General features: G+C 47.6%; 1 protein-coding gene across 1 annotated transcript in view; it reads right to left on the bottom strand.

The window, feature by feature from the left end:
- Window positions 1–20,516, bottom strand: part of dchs1a (dachsous cadherin-related 1a) — a 105,957-nt gene that overhangs the window by 18,678 nt on the left and 66,763 nt on the right. Inside the window, exons 3-5 of the mRNA XM_036536536.1 lie at window positions 1,981–2,169; window positions 742–973; window positions 35–271 (exon numbers count right to left, since the gene is read on the bottom strand). Of these exons, the coding sequence (XP_036392429.1) occupies window positions 35–271; window positions 742–973; window positions 1,981–2,169 (658 nt within the window). The remainder of the gene's footprint in view (window positions 1–34; window positions 272–741; window positions 974–1,980; window positions 2,170–20,516) is intronic.

Below are 20,516 nucleotides of genomic sequence, written 5' to 3' on the forward strand. Positions count from 1 at the left end.
GGGAGAAAACGGTCACGCGGAGAGCAGAACGCACCGTTCCTGCTGCTCGCCCGCACTACACCCACTTCTGTGCCTCGCAACACGTCCTCGGACACTGTGAAGTAGTACTGCGTCTGTTCGAACACCGGGGGCGCCACCGAGCCGGCCACAATGCTGATGTTGATTTTGGCGTTGACGGGGGCCGTGAGCCCGCCCCCGTCCTGGGCTGCGATCACCATGGGTATGATGGAGTTGGCCTTCCCGTGAAGAGAGCGGGACAGAGAGATCACGCCTGCAGAGACACAGTCACACCATTCAGGGATCCAGAACTGACACTGGCATAACACAGGAGATCACGCACAAGATGTATAAGTATATACAGGGAGCGGCAGTGTAGCATAGTGGTTAAGGACCAGGACTCGTAACCGAAAGGTTGCTGGTTCAGCTGCTGGGGCACCCACAATTGCCTCAGTAAATATCCAGCTGTATAAACGGATAAATGTAAGTTGCTCTGGATAAGAGTGTCTGCTAAATGCCAAAGATGGAAGATGTAGGAGGTAAGATGTAAGACTCAAGCTCTCATTATCAACAAGGTATTTGTCAAAGCAAAATACTTTCTAAATATGCCAAGAAAAATTCAACAAACTATATATAAATCTGACTATTCAGTGTAAAAACAATTTAAGAGCATTGTATGGATAACTTGGCGGGAGACCCATTGTGAGAGTGACATTGCGTGTCATTGTAACCCGTCCCACAGACCTGTGTCCTTGTTGAGGGTGAAGTATGTGGAGCCGCCTCCAGGGGCCACGCGGTACGTCACCCTGCCGTTCTTCCCCGCGTCGGGGTCGTAGGCCGTCACCCTGACGACGGAGGTCCCGGGGGCGCTCTGCGTGCTGAGGCTGACGGCGTAGTGCACCGGGTAAAAGGTGGGTGCGTTGTCGTTGATGTCCAGCAGGTACACCTTCACGTAGGCCATCGAGTTCAGGCCGCCCTGAGGGAGGACATTAAGGAATGGTGACCATCTGAACGGTGAACGAAGCATGTGGACAAAGCAGCGCAGCTATTCAAAAGCAGACTGGACGAGTGAAGACCAACCAGCGGCCCCTTTAAAAAGCTGCTGGCTAAATCGAATTGTAGCCTGTCCATGGAATGGCCAGAAAGTCTCCCATGGGATGGACAGTAATCTGTCAGGGCAATGTTCAGGATGCGGAGGCTTGCCACTGCACCCCTGACATTTGTTTCATTGGCTTTTCATTTGGACCAGGTACCGGCCAGCCTGTGATCGGGGTCGTAAACTCCAGAGTAGGAGTGTGAGGGGTGGCCACTGAGCCAGGGCTCCTACTAATTAAATATTACTGCCCGAAGGCGTTCGAGCCATTTCTCCCTCTTATTGCTCTAACATGACCGCAGTCATTTCCTTTCATTTTTCACCCTTTATTTTTCAATGTTACTTGGCAGGCAGCGTCCGGGATGCTATCCTGTCACACACGCCTGCCAGGGAGCCTCAATTTTTCATTGAGTTTCTTTAATGAGAGACGTGTAGCTCTGCTGACTGCTTCATGGCACTACAGCATCCCTGCAACCCAGGATGAACCCTGAACTCTGTGAGCCATCACTGTTTGATGTTTAATGATGGCACACATGTGGCATAACAGGTAAGTAGCACAGCTTTTAATCCAAAAGCTGCCATTTCAGTTCCTAGACAGGGCACTGTTTTGTACCCCTGGGCAAGGTACTTAATCCCAAATGCCTCCTTACGTTACTTTACGTTACATTCATTTAGCAGATGCTCTTATCCAGAGCATCTGCTAAATGATGCGACTTCCAGCACAAAAACAGGATATTTACTGGGATGCACCCCAGTAAATATCCAGCTGTATAACTGTATGATTTGTAAACTGCGTGATCTGCTCTGGATAAGAATGTCTGCTAAGCAAATGTGATGTAATGGAGTTTTGATGGGGGAGAGGGTGCATGTGACAGTTTCCCCCATCTCACCCCGTCCACGGCGGTGATGGTGAAGTCGTAGCTGGACTGGCCCTGGTCCCGGTCCAGCGTCACGGTGGTGCAGATCTGGCCTGTGTCCTTGCCGACGGCGAACTGCGTGGGGACGACGCTGCCAATCCCGGACCCCATGGAGTAGGTTATGGACCCGAAGGAGCCGGCATCCGCGTCGGTCGCCGTCACCTGCGGGGAACAGAAAAGAGACGTGGGTCAGGACGAGGCTCCTCCATCTCCAAGCCCCAGACTCTCGTAGGGAAAGGGGGGAAAAAGGAGAAGCAGTGTTTGCGTAACGTTTTGTTTGAATGTTAACCGCCCTCGACCGAAAATCATTCATAACGCAGCACGCCACCGACTCTGTAAAACCCAGGCCGACTCTACTTTAAACAAGTAAACAGATTGCGTGTTTCTGTTGGTCTGGAGCTCGAGTTACTCTCTTTCCGATGGCAGCTCGGGGGGACGCAGCCCCTCCACGAGCGTAGACACCGGGAGCTTTCGAAATGCACTACTCCCCCCCCCCCCCCCCTTTTCTGTGGCTGCTGCTCTGTGAAATGGTGCCAGCACACAGGCCCATCTGGCCCCATTTGGCAGGCAGCGGCACTGGAGGAGAAGGGGTGGGGGGGTGTTGAATGACTTTCACAGATCCTGAGCTCCTACAAGGCCTGGCCAGCTGCCAGTTTTGGGGGGAAAGGTATGGGGGAAGACAACACAGCGTGGTATGGCACAGTACAGCTCACCAAACATATAGCGCCAGGCAGAATGGGTTTGGTGTACAGAGAGCTGCTGAGGAGTCTGGGATTGAGGAGGCAGGCCTCCACGGATTCTGTCACTTGGGGGAACGTGCTCAATTACTGCAGCGGCTCCCAAGGCAGCGCAAGGCAAACAAGCCAATCAGATCAGGCCCCTGGGCACTGGCGGGATAATTGTTTGCAAGTGTTGGCCCTCGATTACTGCTGGAGGGAGATTACAGCTTGGGTAAGGCTCGTATGTTGATCATAACACTCCTTCTTTCTCGCTGTCTCTCTCGCTCAGAGAAACAGGAGAGCTTCCACCTCCAAGGCTGAAGCGAGTGAAAGCGAGGCAATGCTATCTGGTCTAAATGGTGCGGAAATGGGAAATTTTCAGCAGACACACTAGATAAAAAAAAGGAGTAAATGGACTCAAAACAAAACAGCCCTGCGGTTGAGTAGGTATCCATGAGAAACATACCACAAAAAAAAAACACGACCATAGAAAATGAATGTGGGTATTTATACACCTGCCTGTCGAAATCTTTCATTAAACTTGACGATGGCCGCACAGAAGCAGCATCATCTTGCCACGGCAGACGGCCAACAGGGGCCTGGGAGGAGAACTCCGGCCTTCATTTACACAGCGTAGATCATAGCACTGAGGAGGCGGAGGGAGCGCAAATGAACTCACACACTGGCACGGCAGCGGTACTAAAGCAGCGCAGACAAACAAACCGTGGAAGTGCTGGATAACCTGGGAGCACCAGCAGCGAGAACATTCCAGAACATTCCGCCGCTAACAGTGGAGCCCTGAAGCTCACTCCAGAATGGTTTACCATCTAGCAGAGGGCACGTTATTAATAACCGCGGCTCCCCTCCTTCATCCACCTTTGCGTGACAAAAGCTGGAATCTCACAGAGAGGAACGGAGAGGCCTCACGGTAACCAGGCTGAGGGCGGGTAAGGCGGCAGAGTGGACCCCGAGATCTGCTTCACGGATAAAGCCATTTTTCCATGAGGACCTGGAGCATGTAAAGAGAGCGGGGAACCAGCCCACAATTCCTGTGGGCCCCGAGCGCACCCGAAAACGAGCGCTCCCCAACCACACTCTAAGAAAAATATTTCCTCTCCTGTGACTGGCCGGTCGTGGCAGGCCCTGAATGCGAACCCTATTCAAGGGGGGAAACACAACTCCAAATCACTTTCCATTTTAGTTAAAAAGAGCCACGAAGTGTTTATTTTCCTGGGCACGCTGCTTTCATAAAAGCTTGGCTTGCAGACAATGCCTATATTAAATATTTATGATATGAAACCGAAAAAATGTAGCAGAAACAATCTCGCACCTGGGAATGGGAGCAGGGAAAAGAGAGAGACCTGTAACCGAAAATGAGCCGTTTGCTCCAGTTCTGTTTTTCTTTTTCCCCCTATTCTTTCACAAACACACTTTAATATGAAAGATGAAAGACGATTATAGACGTATTTAACAAGGAGCAGTTTCTGTAATGGTGCTGGTAGTTGTGATAAGTTAGTGAGCGTCTGGGGATGCTGCCGGCAGTGGAGCGAGGACTGAAGCGAGTTGGGCACACTGTTTTAACAGTGTGGTGAGGACACTGAATAGGAAGACAGGAGAACACAACAGTGCGATGAGAGAACTCTGACCCTCTGCTGACAAGCGAGGGTACAGTAAAGATGGGGGGGATTGAGAGATTTGGAGAGGTATGTTCAGCAAAGAGACCGCAGCAGGAACAGAAGGCACGTGTTTTACGGGCAAGTTCAAACCAAGTTCAGCACGGTCTCATCTCCTTTACTGCCGTTTTAAACTGATACCAAATAGGCCTTCGGATGGTAAACGTTCCCTTCAGAGACTGAGATGGGACAGGCGATCGAGGAAAGAGGGGTGTTATCAGCGACGCCACCATCTTTGCTGTTAAACTTAAATTCCAAACAGTTTTCTGCATGCCATCAACAGAGCTCCCCCCCCCCCGCCACACACAGAAAATAAACTGAGCACGCCACCCCTCAACCCCCTTATGATAGTATTCCCTAACCTCGTCTCCACTAAACCCAAACTACCTCCATGTCTCCTCCGCTGCGCTAAGCTTGCATCCTAAGCTTCTTCATAATCACACAGTTGCAAACCTCTCCATATACTTTTAAGTCCATGAGTAGCATTAGAGCGGGGCAGGATTATATGTCAGACTAGGGGAACGTGGAAGCGCATGAAGGACCATCATTACCAGTAAAAGTACAGTGGAAAACTCTAAGCCGTAAATAAAAAAGAAAAAGGATTGAATTTAAACCGCTACCAAACTGACGGAGAGTGTTGCTTTGGTTCCTCGGACATTTTCTAAGGGCTGATTCTCAGTGTCACAGCGTTCTAACCCACAGGAGGGTCTCTGATTTACCCCTCTGAGGGGCGGTGTGCCTGACCCTGCTGCTGCAGCTGTCGGAGGCCACTTTAAACCTCCCACATGAAGCAGCTGACCACGGATTTCCACTGGCGCCTGATCAGGACGGCATGAGAGCATGCTATCATTCTGTGCGAGCGTGAGTGGCACAGACCTACTCTACCTCGAACACAAGGTGGTGAGAACCGCAGAGGAGAGAGAGAGAGAGAGAGAGAGAGAGAGCAGAGGAGTCCTGGCTCGGAGGGCGTTCATAACAGGCTTACGGCCCAGGCAATTTGACAAATTACACCTTCTAGTACGTGGAGGTGGAAATCTCCAGCAGCTCGCCAGTGCTCTGATGAAGGCAATAGCGAAGATGGATTTGTATGATCTCTTTACATGACACCTTTAGTTCCTCGTTAAGAAGTCCAAAATTTCTGCTATAAAATGAGTGCTTCAAAGAGAAGTTGTAAGGGAGTTCAAGGCTGGTTCAGCAGTGTGCACTGAACAGTGCTTAAGGTCACAGGGCCACCTAATGCACCTTTAACCTTTAACATGGTGACCTCTGTGTCACTATGACTTATGTGAACAAAAGATTCATCCACTGTATCAATTCCCCTGTAAAATGCCCTACGGGCCAAGACAACACAGTACTCTCCTCACAAGTGAAGCTAAGACACAGCCTATGACAAGATCTCTTCCCTCGCACAAACCTATTGATTTTTTCAAAGGAACACCAATGCATTGTGATTGCTGGGAGAAATGCTGTCTCAGGGTGACACTCCTTCTCTTTGTAGTTTCTGCATTTTCATTTCTTTCCTTCTGCTCACTGAGATTTCATTTTCCCTTGTAATTTTTCCATTTGTCTAAAAAAAGAGACTCAGAAACACCACTCCCGGTCAGCAGCAGCGGCCAACTATTCTCCAGCAACACTTTCAGCATCTGAGTGAGGCATGATGGGGCTTTCCTATCAGTGCAGAGAGGAGAATTTGGCTGGACACTTCGTAAAACACGCTGGTTGAATCCAAAGATAACGGGCTCACTGCTGTTAGGCCATTATTTCTTCTGAACCTTCCATGCGAGTTTTTTTTTTCCCTTCACAATTTCTTATGAGATTTATGACTAAAAAAAATTGGACACAGCATTTATGTCCCACACTTCTGCTAATGTGCACAAAGCTTTGAGAAGCACTTCAATGCACTAGCTTAGTCTGAAGTCCTTGTTTTGTGGCCGTTGAGTATGTGCCAACACTTGAAGAAAACAGAACCCATGCCTGGATGGGTCCTATTTATAGAAACTAGCTCCTAATTTGACGGCATGCTTGAAGAGAACATTGACCACCGCAATTCACTAGTTCTGAGAACTCACAGTGGTGTACTGGAAGCAATGCATCGTGGGTAAAGCAAATACAAAGCAGCAATTGCCGTGACCCGGTTCCTCTGTATTAAACCGCATTCAGATTCACAAGACACCCATGACCAAGCGGAGTGAGAGGAGCTGGTTCAGACCTCAGTAGGTCATCCGAAGGGGGAAGAGTTGAAACCACGTGCCAAAAAGGCCAAAAAAAAAATGGCGGTGTGGCCCTCGATCACATTGCGTTTTTATCGGAATGCTTAGTCAAATAAACGCATCTCAGGAAGCCTGAGGCGAAACCACCCAATCAGGGAGGCTCCTCAGCCAAACAAAACGAAGCGTAGATGACAGGGTGCACGTGCGAGTGTGTGCCAACTGGCCAATTAGTGCACACTTCGTCCAGACTCCCCGCACACGCACACACGCACACCCTTTGTGTGCACTGAGCTGGCGTTTACACACCGGGGATGCAAAGCACGTACATGATTCCATGTGATGGAGTGAAACACGTGCATGATTCCATGTGATGGAGTGAAATTCCCTCTTTATGAGGATCGGCCCTGTTGCGGGACCGCTAACCCAGCCCTCGCTGGTGAATATGAAAAGATTTCATTCCCTTGTGGCTGCTTCATAAACACTGGCGCAGAAGAAAAGCCGGCCATACAAAACCTAAAATGCGATCACAGTCAGCACTAGGGGAACACGTTACTATTGTGCTGAGAGAAAGAGGTGCAGGCAGGAGATTGCCTTTCCAAAAAAGTCAATGAAGCACCCTCACCATTACTGCGTAGCCCACCCTGGAGCCCCTGGGCAAAGAGGTCACCTCAGCTCTGCTGGTTTTGGTCAAGAGGACTTCCTCAACATATAAACATATAAAAGTGCAACAGGCAGGAGTGTTTGCGCTTCAAGAACAGAGGGCATGAAATGGATCCAACCGAAATATTCTGACCTCTCAACAACAAAAAAAAAAATGCTCTGGGGAAAAAAAATAGCATTTTGCCTCTGTTTCATAGCAGAAATTCATGTCGGAGTGTGCGATTTCTACCTAACCGCTACACATCTGTGCTGGGCAGAGCTATAATTCGAAAAAAAACCACACAGATGTAGTGGCCAGTTGGATTTCTGTGTGGCAGAAAGTGGTCTGGAGTTGCGCTAAGGCTCACAGATTGCTGCTCACTTGTGGACATTGGACAGAAACTAGCCCCTTCCTCCCGGGGGTTCACACAAAGAGGACACTGTTCGCAGAGGGGAGCCAGGCGAGACACATGGATGCCTCTCCAAAAGGAGTAATGGGGGAGCTGCAGCAGGGTAGCCAGTGCCTTCCGGAAAAAATCAGGAAGGACCACCGAGGAAAGCACCACCAGCGGCCTGGTCATCCGTACAGCGGACGTCTTTGCAGTCACCATATCTCATATCTTTTTTTATTGGGTATTTTGGACAGTAACAGTACCTCTCTAGTAAATCTATGATCCTATGCATTAAAAAGCAGTCCTTTGCTCTTTATAGATGAGAGAACTTAAACAGCTGAATAGACTCATTTTTTTCCTTCACAGTGATGCACTGCAGGCTGGGTTCTGCTTACCATCAATTCGTCAAGGCTGGAAATACCCATCATGCACTTGGCTCAGGCGTGACTTCAAGGTGACCGCTGTTTTATGGGGGCATCTATCAATTCACAGCCAACGGTGCATCCTGCCTCTCTGGATGGTTTCTGCCTTCCCCTGTGTGGGTTCACTGCTAACTGATTATGTGAGCTCATGTGTGTGTACAGCCCAAAATCCCTGGGCAGAGAGTGGGCGAGAGAGAGAGGAAGAGGGATGCACAGAGTGAAAGAGAGAAAGGGGAGAGAAAGAGGGGGATAGAGAGACAGAGAGACAGAAGGAGAGAGAGAAACAGAGTGAAAGGGAGAGAGAAAGAGTGAGAATAAAGGGAGAGGAGCAGCAGCCTGAGCAACGCCAGGAGTGATGGAATGGAACCATGGCTTCCAGTCTGTTGTCCTGGCATCACTTCTCAGCAAAACCGCCCACTGTTCTAAAACCTCTCTTGCTGAGCTTGCAGACAGAAACTGCAGGTGCAGAAGCACCTTCCCATATCTCCTTCCAGCCCCACAGTGAGCACCGTCATCTCTGACACAGCCACCATACTGCTTCCAGCACAGAGAACATACTTTTAAGGCTCACAAGGAACTAGTAGACATTCCAGCACAACATTGGCTGTCCAAATAACAGCATTGCACTACACTGGATTTTTTTCCCCATTCATATCTTCCCTCAGTTATCCTATAGTCTTGCTCGTATGTTATTATCAATTCATTCAGAATTACCAATATGTTTGTTACACTACGACTGTCTTTATCAATCACTGTATGTGTTATCTAGGCAGTATGTTGAGGTTTGGATGAAAGGGAAGGTTTCGTTTCTTCTCCACTCAGAGATAAGGCTGTCAAGCGAGATCCCAGCTGCTCTGTCATCTACGCAGGGGCTCTCCAGGGGGTGGGAGAGGGGCGAGAAGGGGATGAGAAATCCAGACCCGGGGACCCCCTCTCTCACTACAGGGTCTCTTTAAAACGACCCCACTGTGGCCCCACAGGAATGGCCCTCCTTGCCCAGGGGCAAAAGACATTCCAAAACAGACCGAAGGCACACTGCTATTGGGTGAGCCCTTTTCAGAGTTTGAAGGTAAAGAGTCTGTGGTGAGAGTCTGAGGGGAAATGGAGGCAGTCCACGGAGTCACAACACAACCCAGTGGGTTAACCCCTTAGGCGCCCACAAAGTCCTGCAATATTCTGTCTTTTTCCAAGAATGTAACAACTGACCTTCTTTTGGTGCTTCATGTCAACCAGGAAAGCTCAAAGCCTGTTTCTTTTAAGGGGACTAAAACACTCACCTTCCTGGCCAACACTGAAAATGACCTTGTGTCCTCACCTCAGTATTCAAGTAGTATACAATACATAGTATACAATGGATGGAATATAGCATTACCTGAAGAATTCCACATCACCTGCATGACTTGGCCAGACTGAGAGCAATACAGGAAACAATACCTAGACGTGCCTGTTTCATCTAGTGACACCTAGTGGAATAAAAAGCCCTGAGTGAGTCGCTCCTTCCTCTGCAATGATGGTAAGCACTCCCTTTTCCAAGATTTCGAGAAAAACAACATACTGATGGTCAAATCAAAGCCATCGAAAGACACTGCATCAAATACAGCTCTGTCTCAACACAGCAGCTCAGATCAAAGCTTCCCATGTGACACAGCAGTGACTTCCCTAAAAAAAGGAGCTGAAATTAAGGCTTGTCCTCTGGGAGTCATCCATTCCCTTTACTGGAGTCTGGATAATTGTTCCCTGGTAAGTTAACTCCACTCCATGCTTTATAATTCTTTTTTTGTTGTTTTCCAAACATTCAAATTCTCCTTTTTTAAGAGGGAAATGTGTCCCCCGGAGGTCACACGTACACCTTTGCACTCATCGCTCCCGACGTACGGACGGCCAGCGATCAAAAGCGGACGTCATCCTGTGCAAATTAACAGGCCGTTCCTACACGCCGCCCTTGAGAAATGGCCTTTGCATGACATCACTTGAATAATATTCCAGATTTGTGGAGCGCTCCTCTCCCTCCAGATGTCCGCAGAAAAACGAATTTGCTCCCTTATCCCATTTCTGTAAAACATCACATATACGTCAAGATCAGTGACCGCCTTTATGCATTCCGTATGCAGTGTCATATTTTTTTTACTTCGTTTTCAAAAGGAGCAATATGACTTGCTGCAGGCCAGACCACTATTATCAGACACCGTCCTGTGTGCATGAAAACTGTTTCCAACCACTCTTGTGGAGCTGGGCGCAAGCCCAGATCTTTGCAAGACAGCAGACCGACTGTCTTTCGCTCTGTCCAAGCTCAGCTTCGTCAACTGTAATGTCAGCTCGGGAACGGTTGCGACATCTTGTGAGCAGAAGTGTTTCGGGTTTTGGCTTGAGCCGACGCATTTGTCATCTTTCAGTCACCTTTTCAAAGTGGAACAATTTCAGCGTGCTGAACGTAAAGATTTATTGCTGGCATAAGTCTTATGTTTAGCCAGATTGCCAAGGCTCTGCTATGATTTCTACCATGCCTGCATCAATAGTTTATTGAAAGAAGAGAGAAAAAAAAACAAAGCAAACCTTTTTACCAAGGCACAGAGTGCAGTCACATTAAATCCACACTCAACTGGAGATCAACTGCCGAGTACATTCAATCTAATTAGCCTAAGATTCCAGAGCAAAAGTAGAGAGATGCATGCATGTTGATTCAGGACACACATGCCCAAGAGCACTAAAGCAACTACAGTGATTGACCTTTCTGATTTTAATTTTTTTTTTCCGTTTATATATAAAGAAAACAATTCAATGCATTTCAGCAATTCACCCCTTACAGCACTTCAGCCCTGCAATTACAAGGGGGAGAGGTACATTTAGCATGGTGCACGACACAGATGCTTGGCAGGGGGACAGAGTGTCTGCGACTGTGGTGAAAAAGGGCTGTAATGTCAACAACACACAGGGGACAGTCAGGCCAGCAAGTCGGGTCCCTCCCTCTCTCCCTCTCTCCCTCCCTCCCTCCATCATTCCTGTCCTCCATTACTGCCTGCACTTGCCTATTATCTGGCCCCCACAGCTGGAATCGATTAAAACATCAAACCATTTTAGGAGTGAGAAAGAGTGCTGGGGAAAATAGAGGGGAGAAGAGACGCTGATGGAGAGAAAGAAGGAAGGAACAGTACAGTGCAGGAACGCAACGCAAAGGAACCTGCACAACAGAGCTCACAGCCACTGTAGGGAGGCACAGAATACTTCCGTTATAGGGTGCAGAAAATGCACACACACGTGTATGTACACATACATGCTTGTGCTTGTACACAGACACACACACACACACACACACACACACTCGCACATGCACATATACACATGCATGCATGCTAGCACATGCAAACACTCGTGCACACACACACACACACACACCTGTCTGATGAGTGGTCATGAACTGTGCAGTAAAATGTGAGAAAGTGTTCTTACACCACCTTTACATTCAAAACATATGTATGTGCAATGGAAAAACGCAGGACTCTATGTAGGAATTGCAGGAACAATTAAGCACTGTATAGCACCGGTTACTGCGACCGACGGAGAAATGTAGCCACCGAAATCACAGCAGGTCTTACTGTTAGAAGCCAGCTTTCCTTCAGACCAATCCACTGTGCGGGTCACTAATTAGCATGGAGCACAATCCCTGGAGGTGGGCTCTGTAGGTATTTGATTTGCGGCTCTTACTTAAAATGTTATTTAGAGGGATGAAATACTACAGTTTGTAATTTAGACCTAAGGGAGGCATGGGGAGAGCCTAGCCGAGGGTCCTGGGAATGACCTGTGAGCCAAATCCGCTGTTGACCCCAATTGCAGTTGGATCCAGTTATAGGACAAGACTTGGGCTTGCGAAGGCCTTGCCAAAGAGCACAGTACTTCACCACCACAGGCAAATTTTTCCCACAAGGTTTCAGGGAAAATTTCTCAAGGAAGGTTTTACTTTGGTCAGAAAAATAAATATGACAAAAAGTCAGCAGGGAAGTGTGAACCGGCACAAATTATTAACTCCTCAACGCAGTCGACCAAAAAGCCTCAGTGCGACCACATTTGCTGTCGATTGGAATGTTGTCACTCGTTTGTGTATTTTTAAAATGAACCTTTATATATTATATATACAACTGCTCATTGCATTTTTTTGCATGCTGCTCACTGACTCAACCAATGGAAAAAACATCAGAGAAAATTACTAGCTGGAGTACGCAGCGTTTGAGAGGAGTCGTTTCGTATAACAAACTGACGCACAGATGTGGACGCTGGTATTACAAACGAAAAAAGGGAGCTTGTCGTCTACCCGGGTATAATATTTCCGAGGGTTGTAAATTGTCTGTTATTATATGGCTTACACAGCCTCACATGTGGTCTAAATTACTAATCTCCACGTTTATCTCTCACAAGTCACTGCTGGAAAGAGGCTGATGGTGCGCATTTTAGTTTAGGAGAAAAGTCCTCTACGTCTACCAGCCCGGTGAAATAACCATTTTTAACAGTGTGAACAAGGAAACGTGAGCTAAAATTATTTGTTCTCATTCCAATATTTCTCTTGCATGTATGGGTAAAGGGGCTACTATTTCACTACGCTTATTTGATGTTTGACATTTTAAAAGGAGGAAAATTTAACTGGGATTAACACACTGGAACAAAGCTATGTGAGGATGTAAGATGAATTATGTAATCTACAGAAGGTAGGGTGCTTGAAAAAAAGCAAAATAGAAAAGAATGGAATAAAGATTAGTCAGGATTTGTTCAATATTTACACGAAAAAGTGACAAAGTATAATCTGTTCTCCATTGCAAGGCCCCTCTATTTGGAATTAGTATTGTATTTGTCCCATCTGCAGCCATTTCAAAGGTAACACATGAAGTGAGGGGCGGGTGACTGACAGCTGGCCTAAATCGGGATGGAGTCATTCCTGACTGGACACCCGCTGAATATTTATTACAGTTTAATTACTCCGCCTCCACACATGCCCTCTGAGGACAAACGGGGGACAACAGGGCAGTGTGGGAGGTGAGCCAAGTCAGGGTCTTAATACAGGGAGTGTGCTAACAGAGAGTCAGACGGGACAGAGGTCACCCCAGAGCTGCCCAAAATGAACCCAGCAGCCTGACTCCGCTTCGGCCTCCTTCTCTTTCACCTGGATCCCACCTCCCCGGGACAAAACGGGCCCTCCAGAAACGAAGCCCAGGGCCACGGGCTGCCGATGCGGATCGCCGCAGCGCGTGGGGACGTGTGCACGAGTGTGAGTGCTGCGTGGCCCTGGCGGGGGCTGCAGAGGAGCAGCAGCTGTATGCGGGCGGTGGGAGAGAGAGCCCGCCGCAGGCGGTGAGCACAAACGCGGCACAGATGCGCTCCCAGAGCCACGCGCGCTCCCTTTCCCCCGGCCATCTGGGCCCCTCGGACGAGCCGAGGGAGTCGCCGTGGCGACGGCCGCGGAAGGCGGCAGCCTTTTTCTCTCCCCGTATCCCGGGTTTTGAGGAGTCCCTGGCACAGACAAAACATCCTGTAATCTTCCAATAAACTCAGAGGGCTCATTAATGCCGTTGGTGGCACCATCTGTAGAAGCCAAAAGAGGAGTCAAATTGTACCTTTTGGAGGGGGTAAGGGTTTTTTGCCTCATGTTTTGGAAAAAAAACAGCTGAAATAAGGCAGCCACATGGTCTCAAGTTAATTACATTACACCGTGGCCTTTCTGTATATCCCAGACTGGGATCACTATGTCTGATATGATGTTTATCATGACAAGAAGACACAGAAAAGACAAACACACATAAACAAACACACATGTACAGACAGCAATGCTACGTTTGTTTCAAAGATCACGTTACTCCAATGATCATTTCAAAGCACCAAATCTGAGTTCCATCTGACATCATTGGCAGAGAGGGAGTTAATAAGGAGTTCATACAGTGCTCCTGATGAGGTCATCAGTGCTTTCAGTACTGTGGCATGTGCAGGGTCTCTCCAGAGCCCTCATTTACACTAGCACCACCTCACCCAATCAGAGGTGCCAGAGATGCCAGCCTGCTCCAACCACACGACAGCACTGCGTGAATTCTCTCCCTTCTATTTTAATAAGCCCTGGAAATGGGAAAAGCATCTAAGAAAGGGAGAGAAGGGGAGAGGTCCAGAGTCGTTTCCAAACTCTGCAAACTGCCAAATGTTTTTTTTTTCTTCTTCTTCTTCTTCTTTTTTACAAGAGGAGATCTGTTAGCCAGAGGGACGTGTCTATTGCAAATCATATGCCCATTGTAATTTCATTTCAGGCTGAAGAAAACAATAATTAAGCCTGACAGTGATGGGACAGGGGACAGAGGATCGTTGTCAGCGTCTGATTCATGGCCCAGAAGCACAGAGAGGACAGAGGCAAACATTGAGAGCCACTCTTTACCACTGCATGAGTAGGGGGAAAAGACAGGGAAGGCCTAATTCATCCTCACCCTACAGGACACTGTACCTACTGAAAGAGCCAGTGCTATTTTCCAGCAGTCAGCTCATAGAGAATAACAGAGACCTGCACATTAAAAACAAATACTGGTGATTAAAAAAACACTGCAGTGTGGAATGCATCTGTGTTTTTTAACATTTTTTTTCTTCCCCTGCCTTAACCGAACTTGAATGCATAGTGTTTTTACAATGTCACCACAGAGCCTTTCTCTTTGGCGTGTTTGTGGGATCTGCCGCTGTCAAAATATCCCCCCCCCCTTTGCTCTCTTCAGTGTTTGCCTCGGTTATTGGTTATTGTTCCCAATTTGTATTTCACGTTCAAAGGACAAATATACGAGAGAAGAAACATGCGGAGGCACCCGCAGGTCCTGCCCCTGTTGGCAGCCGGCGTATGTTTACGCCTGTAGGTTTGCCATTGAGCTCTGGGAAGAGGAAAAGCCGGGCAACCGTGGGCTCGCGTCCAATCCTGCGTCTGACTCCGGGCGATTGACAGGAGAGGTGTGAGTGGCGGCACGCTATTGGCCGAGGTGAGCAACACCCCACACCCCATTCCTCCTGGCACCACACGCTCCAATTGCTTAAGACAATGAAAAAGGTACTTGCTGGGACAGAACCCGGAGGCTCGAATTATAAACCTAACTTGATTAGCACTTAATCACAGCCTCGGCTTGGGAGGGGAGGGAGTCAGTCAGGCCTCCGGGGTCATCGCTACGGGAGGGGGCCCGTAATGTGGGCCTACCGGGCATGCTTCATTGGCTGTGTTTCGCTGGCAGTGGCTCTCTCTCAGTCTCTCCTTCCTGTTTCTTTTAAAAGGCGGCCATTCTGTTTTACAGCGATAATCTAGATGGTTAGGCGCTGCTTTTTAACACCTCCCATTTTCACGACGCCAGGCCGCTGCCATGGTTTTGGAAGCGAGGGAAAGGGGCTCCCCTGGGTCCAGTGTGGCACGACGGAGAGTCGGCAGCTTGTGCCAACAGCCTGGCGTAAACAGGGGGCAATCCCGGGCGAGCATCCCAACCATGTCCACTGACAGTACATATAAGCCCTGCGCTGTGCCCCCAAGCATCAACAACACCACCTTGGGACAGCAAAGATCTGCTAATCCGCTGGTAACTGATAGTCCGGATGGGGTACTTTGTGGGAAGTGTACCAACATCAAAAAAAACCTCTGCCTCATTAAATATGGATTAGGCCAGCAGAAACCCGGCCCTGCTCAGGAGAATTGATCGATGCATCTGATATAGCCCACTACAATAAATCATGTCCAATGCGGTTAGTATCATGACTGGCCCGTCTGACAGGCTGGTAATAATCTAAGGCAATAAAAGATCGTCATGTTGAAGAGGCGCACGGTTCAGTGTTTACCCTGCAGATTTAAATGCTCCTTCAGTAAAAACATTGAGGGCACAAACAAAATTTTACAAATGGCCGAGTAAAAAGCTAAAAGGGCAGCATGCAAACAGAAGAAGCAGTGGCCTAAACATGCAAAGGAAATAAACACAACTGTAGCAAAACGCTGGTGGAAAATCAACTTAGTGTGCATGGAGAGTGTACCGTGGGACCGGGAAAAAAAAAAAGCCGGGAACAAAGCGATTGTCTATCCAGCAAAACCGCAAAGCTCGGAGACCTGTAGTTAGCGTGCGCTAAGGCTTCGCCGCGCTCCCCTCCCCTGGCTTTAACGTGGCACTAAAGTGCTGCTGTCTACAATCCCTCATTCAAGTGTCGCCAGTCCTTGCTCTTTCAAGCAGCTCTGAGAGCGCTGTCATCCCCCCGGCCGCGCTGGCCGTAAACATTCCTCCACACGGTTAAACTCTCTCTGATGATGCTGGCCTGATTGCACTCCGCCTCTCAAACTAAACAGCGCTGGAGCTAAATGGCCCCCGGGTTTATTACGCCGCCCCTTCAGATGTAATCATTCCACTGAGGGGGAACTCAATCACGTCCTAATGTTTTACTGTAGCTGTCCGACGGCAGGAGTCTGCCGCACTCAAGAGAGACGGTCGGGGAGTAATAGCCACTCCAGCCTACTGGAGTCTTATGCGTAAACACGCCCTACCACAGCCTAACAAACACTGCAAACAAATGGCCCCTCCCCTCGGCAGGCTACTGACCTGGCCTGGACCGCCCCGCCCCGCCTTTCGAAGCAGGGGCATGCATTTATCTGTCAGCCTGTCCCAGCAGAGGTCATTCCTTCCAGGTTCACGCCGGGGTCACATGTATAAAAACATATTTCCATAATAAAGATCACTCGGAGCGCTGAGTGTCTGTTTAGGCTTACGGATCTAATTTCACGGGCAAATGTAATCGAAGGTAAACAGCCACTTACCCCGCGCGTACAGGCCTGCGCATGTGCGCGGGCGCCCACAGCGGCACACGCACACCTTTCAAATGGAATGACCTCGTGCTGCATGGCTTTTGTTTCAGGCTCATTTAAGACGGTGAAAAGCAACAGGCATTGCATGGAGGCAGTGGCTTTTGTATGACTCCTCTTTTTCTCTTTTTTAAACACAGAACATGGGGCACAAAAGGATTTAGTCTGTTGACGTTCCTCTATATTACTTATCTCTCGAGGCTATGAACCCCCAACAGGAGGACTCTGGCGAGTGTCAGATGCTGGGTGTAACTCAAGAGCGTGTGCACTGCACATGAACTACACAGCAAACAACGGGGAATGCTAGAACGCCAGCATGATTCTTAAATATGAGCCTTTTAGCAAAGACATGGGAAATCCCTGAAACTGCTCACCTTGACCCAAGAATGCAACATACGTGCATTATCCTGAAGTCATCTGCACCATTAGTTTCGTTTCACTTTTATCTCCAGAAATACATATAATAAATTAAATAGGACAAAAAAGGTGTCTTGAGTTTGAAAAAGCATCTGATTGTCCTCTTCCTGGAAAACTAAAATGGTAATCCAGTCTGAAATTTCTTTGAGTACGTCAAGACTGCTGTGAGGCTTTATTTGGCCTTCTGTGCCGTAAATATTTATGTGAAAAAGTCATTTTATTTTTTTGAAATATAAACTGGGGATCCTTCACTGGAGGTGACTCATTTGAAACCCACTCCTCTATGTCTCAGCATGTTTATAAAGTAGACTGCAAGCCCTTCAAGTTATTCCTGTGTAAAAGATGCTTCCAAGAGATGGTGCATATGGGGATAAAAAGTCCTCTCTTTGCCTGTCATTTGTACATCCACCTACACGAAGCACAGGAGAAACCTGTCATTTCTCACACTTTGAGCTGCATTTCCAAAAGCTATTTTTCCAACAGGCTGATGCAGACATAGACAGTCTCCATGATCATACCTGTAAACTCGCAGCAAAAAAACACTTGGACAGAAAGATTTAGGCGAGTTAGAAAAATAAAGAAGTAGGAAAATGTTTGTCTGTGAGGACAGGTGTAACAAATAAGAACCAACACAGGCCCAAATGGATGCTACAGGCTAAAGTGAACACACAATAAAATGGTGTAAATGTGCCTTGTGTGGCCATTTAAGTGTGATTTTTTTGGGGGGAGTTGCCTCTTCTTCTATCTCCTTCTTTTCTGAATGGGGAGTATATGACTTATTGCTTGTATTTGTGAATCAGCACCCCGCTCCCAGGACTAAGAAATGCGCATCTCTTCTGGTGATGTCACAATGAAAGTCCTTTAAATGCACAGCCCTCCAAAAACATCCAAGTTTATTGGTCCAGAGGTCACACTGCCAATTATGATTGGAGCAGAAGGGTAATGGGAAGGTAAAATGGTATGAAAAGTGGCAGGACCTGGAATACGCTTTAATATTCATCACCCGCCCAGCTGCAATAGCACAGCCACCTCCAGTGTCTGATGAAGACCGACTGAGTGATGAAAGTGTGACCAGCAAAGCCCCCCCTCCTCCCTCAAGCCTATAAATCAAGGCTTCTTTAATTAGTTTTTCTTTCAGCTGTTGCTCTTGGTGGCTGTTCAAGAAAGCACACTGCGATTGTGATCTTAAAAGCCTCTTTATATAGCAACATAAATGCTATAGATTACACTCTCTGGGTTGTCTGGCATTTTTTATGGCAATCTGCAGACACAGGCATCCTTGTAATGTCAATGCCATTGCGCGAAAGGACATCATGCTCTCATTTCACCTTGTCCAACAAAAATGTTGCCATCTCTGCTTCTCTGTCAGAGTTAATTTCTTTTGATTCAACTCTTAAAATAAGTATAATGGTGCAGTTTTTTTGAAGGCGAATAAATAAGGTTACAATTACCCTGCATATTTACGGTAGAACATGAGTTATGGCCTAAAAACAGCTACATAAACCCCTTCTGCAAACTTCTATTGAAATGACACCTCCCTATGCCTGGAAAAACATGACTATTAGCCTTCAATTTCCAGTGCAGATGTTATCTTCTGTCAAGTTCTAAAAATAACGGGATTTCACCAATAATATAATGGTTTGTGGAAGTACAGAAAACCTGCTATGAGATATTGCACGTTCATGTTTCCACTTTAAGAGGGTACACCCTTATGGTAAATCAAGGACAAAAGACACCGAAAACTCAAAAAATATGACTTTCAAACAAAAACATACACACAAACGAAAAATAGGGATTTGGAGAAATGAAGCCTCACAATGTTCCATGGGCATTCTCAAGGTTAGAAACGACTCCTCTAGAAGATTATAACATCATAAAATCAAGATGGCATCATGGGAATGGAACACAGTTTTCTTCTGAATAATGATTCCTGAATCGCTTCTGGTGTGGGTATGCCAAGGGAGATTTCCCAGGATGTCACGAGCAGCCGAGATATAATATAATACCTACATTTTGGTTTCCATCAACCTTCTGCGGATTCATTTAATTCCAATGGCAAGTGTTCCGCTTCACTTAGCCACAAGTCTGATGACAGAACCACCCACTGCAGATTAGGGAAAACAGATGGGCACCTTCGCAGACATACAGTCACCCGTCTGGTGTTCTCCCCCAATGGTAAGGTTCCCCATGCATTCTCCAGGGCAGACGGACGCCTAGCCTTTATCCTGTGTAAATGTGATTGTGGCCCTTTCCAAACAAGCACCTGAGACTAATTACACTTCTGCCCGCCTTTGCCCAGCGGCTGTGTTGAAGGAAAGCGGTGTGCTGATAACTGGGGAGGCTGCACCGCCATGGCTTAGTGCCTGCAGGTCTTCTTCACTACTCTCACTCCTCCTGGTGCTACGTAGGGTGTGACTCCACACCCCTCCTCAAAGGAACAAAGAAGCTCTAATCTGTTCACTCGGACGGGTCTGTCTCACATGTTAGGTCCAGTGTCGAAGGTCAGCTAAACGTCCAGCTGCCCCCCTCCTGACCTCCGACCCTGCCGCGATCTGTCTTGTCTTTTATCTGTGACCCGGGCTTCCGCGTGTGGCCCGACTCCAGGGACGCCCACTGTCAGATCAGCAAAGTGCAACTGACACCACTTGGTCTGAGAAGGCCATCAGACAAACAAATGCCAAACTGGACCTTGTCCTTTGCAACACAACCAGCCTGGTTCAATCCACCCACATTCATTCTTGTACACTGCGCAATGCACAGATGCTCACACTTCTCCATGTGTGAGGTGACTGCATGAGTCACCTGAGGTCATGAGTCACAGGCATAAGACAGGTTAAGATGAGATGCCTGTAAAGAGGTGGAGAAACAATTGTTTTGAACCCACTAGGTCAAACACTAACTATCTCATGACTCCATTCTTAAGTGAATATCATGTAATGTAACATTGTAACAGTTGCCACTAGTAATTTGTATATTGTATAATGCTAGTATAGCTTTTCCCTCATGGAACTGTCTTTGGCAACATGGAAACACTATCATTAGGCAACCTTTACAGACCATTGTTAGGCTCTGCATTAATTTCAGTGTAAGCATGTTGTGTTTAAGGATTAAGCTTAAGCACTATGTTTAGAATAGTTATATGGTTTCATATTTCATATTCATATTTCAGCAGTTTTTTCCATGAATGCCCAGTTAAGCCTATTTACT

This window comes from Megalops cyprinoides, chromosome 9 (assembly GCF_013368585.1).
Source record: "Megalops cyprinoides isolate fMegCyp1 chromosome 9, fMegCyp1.pri, whole genome shotgun sequence".
Lineage (NCBI taxonomy): Eukaryota > Metazoa > Chordata > Actinopteri > Elopiformes > Megalopidae > Megalops > Megalops cyprinoides.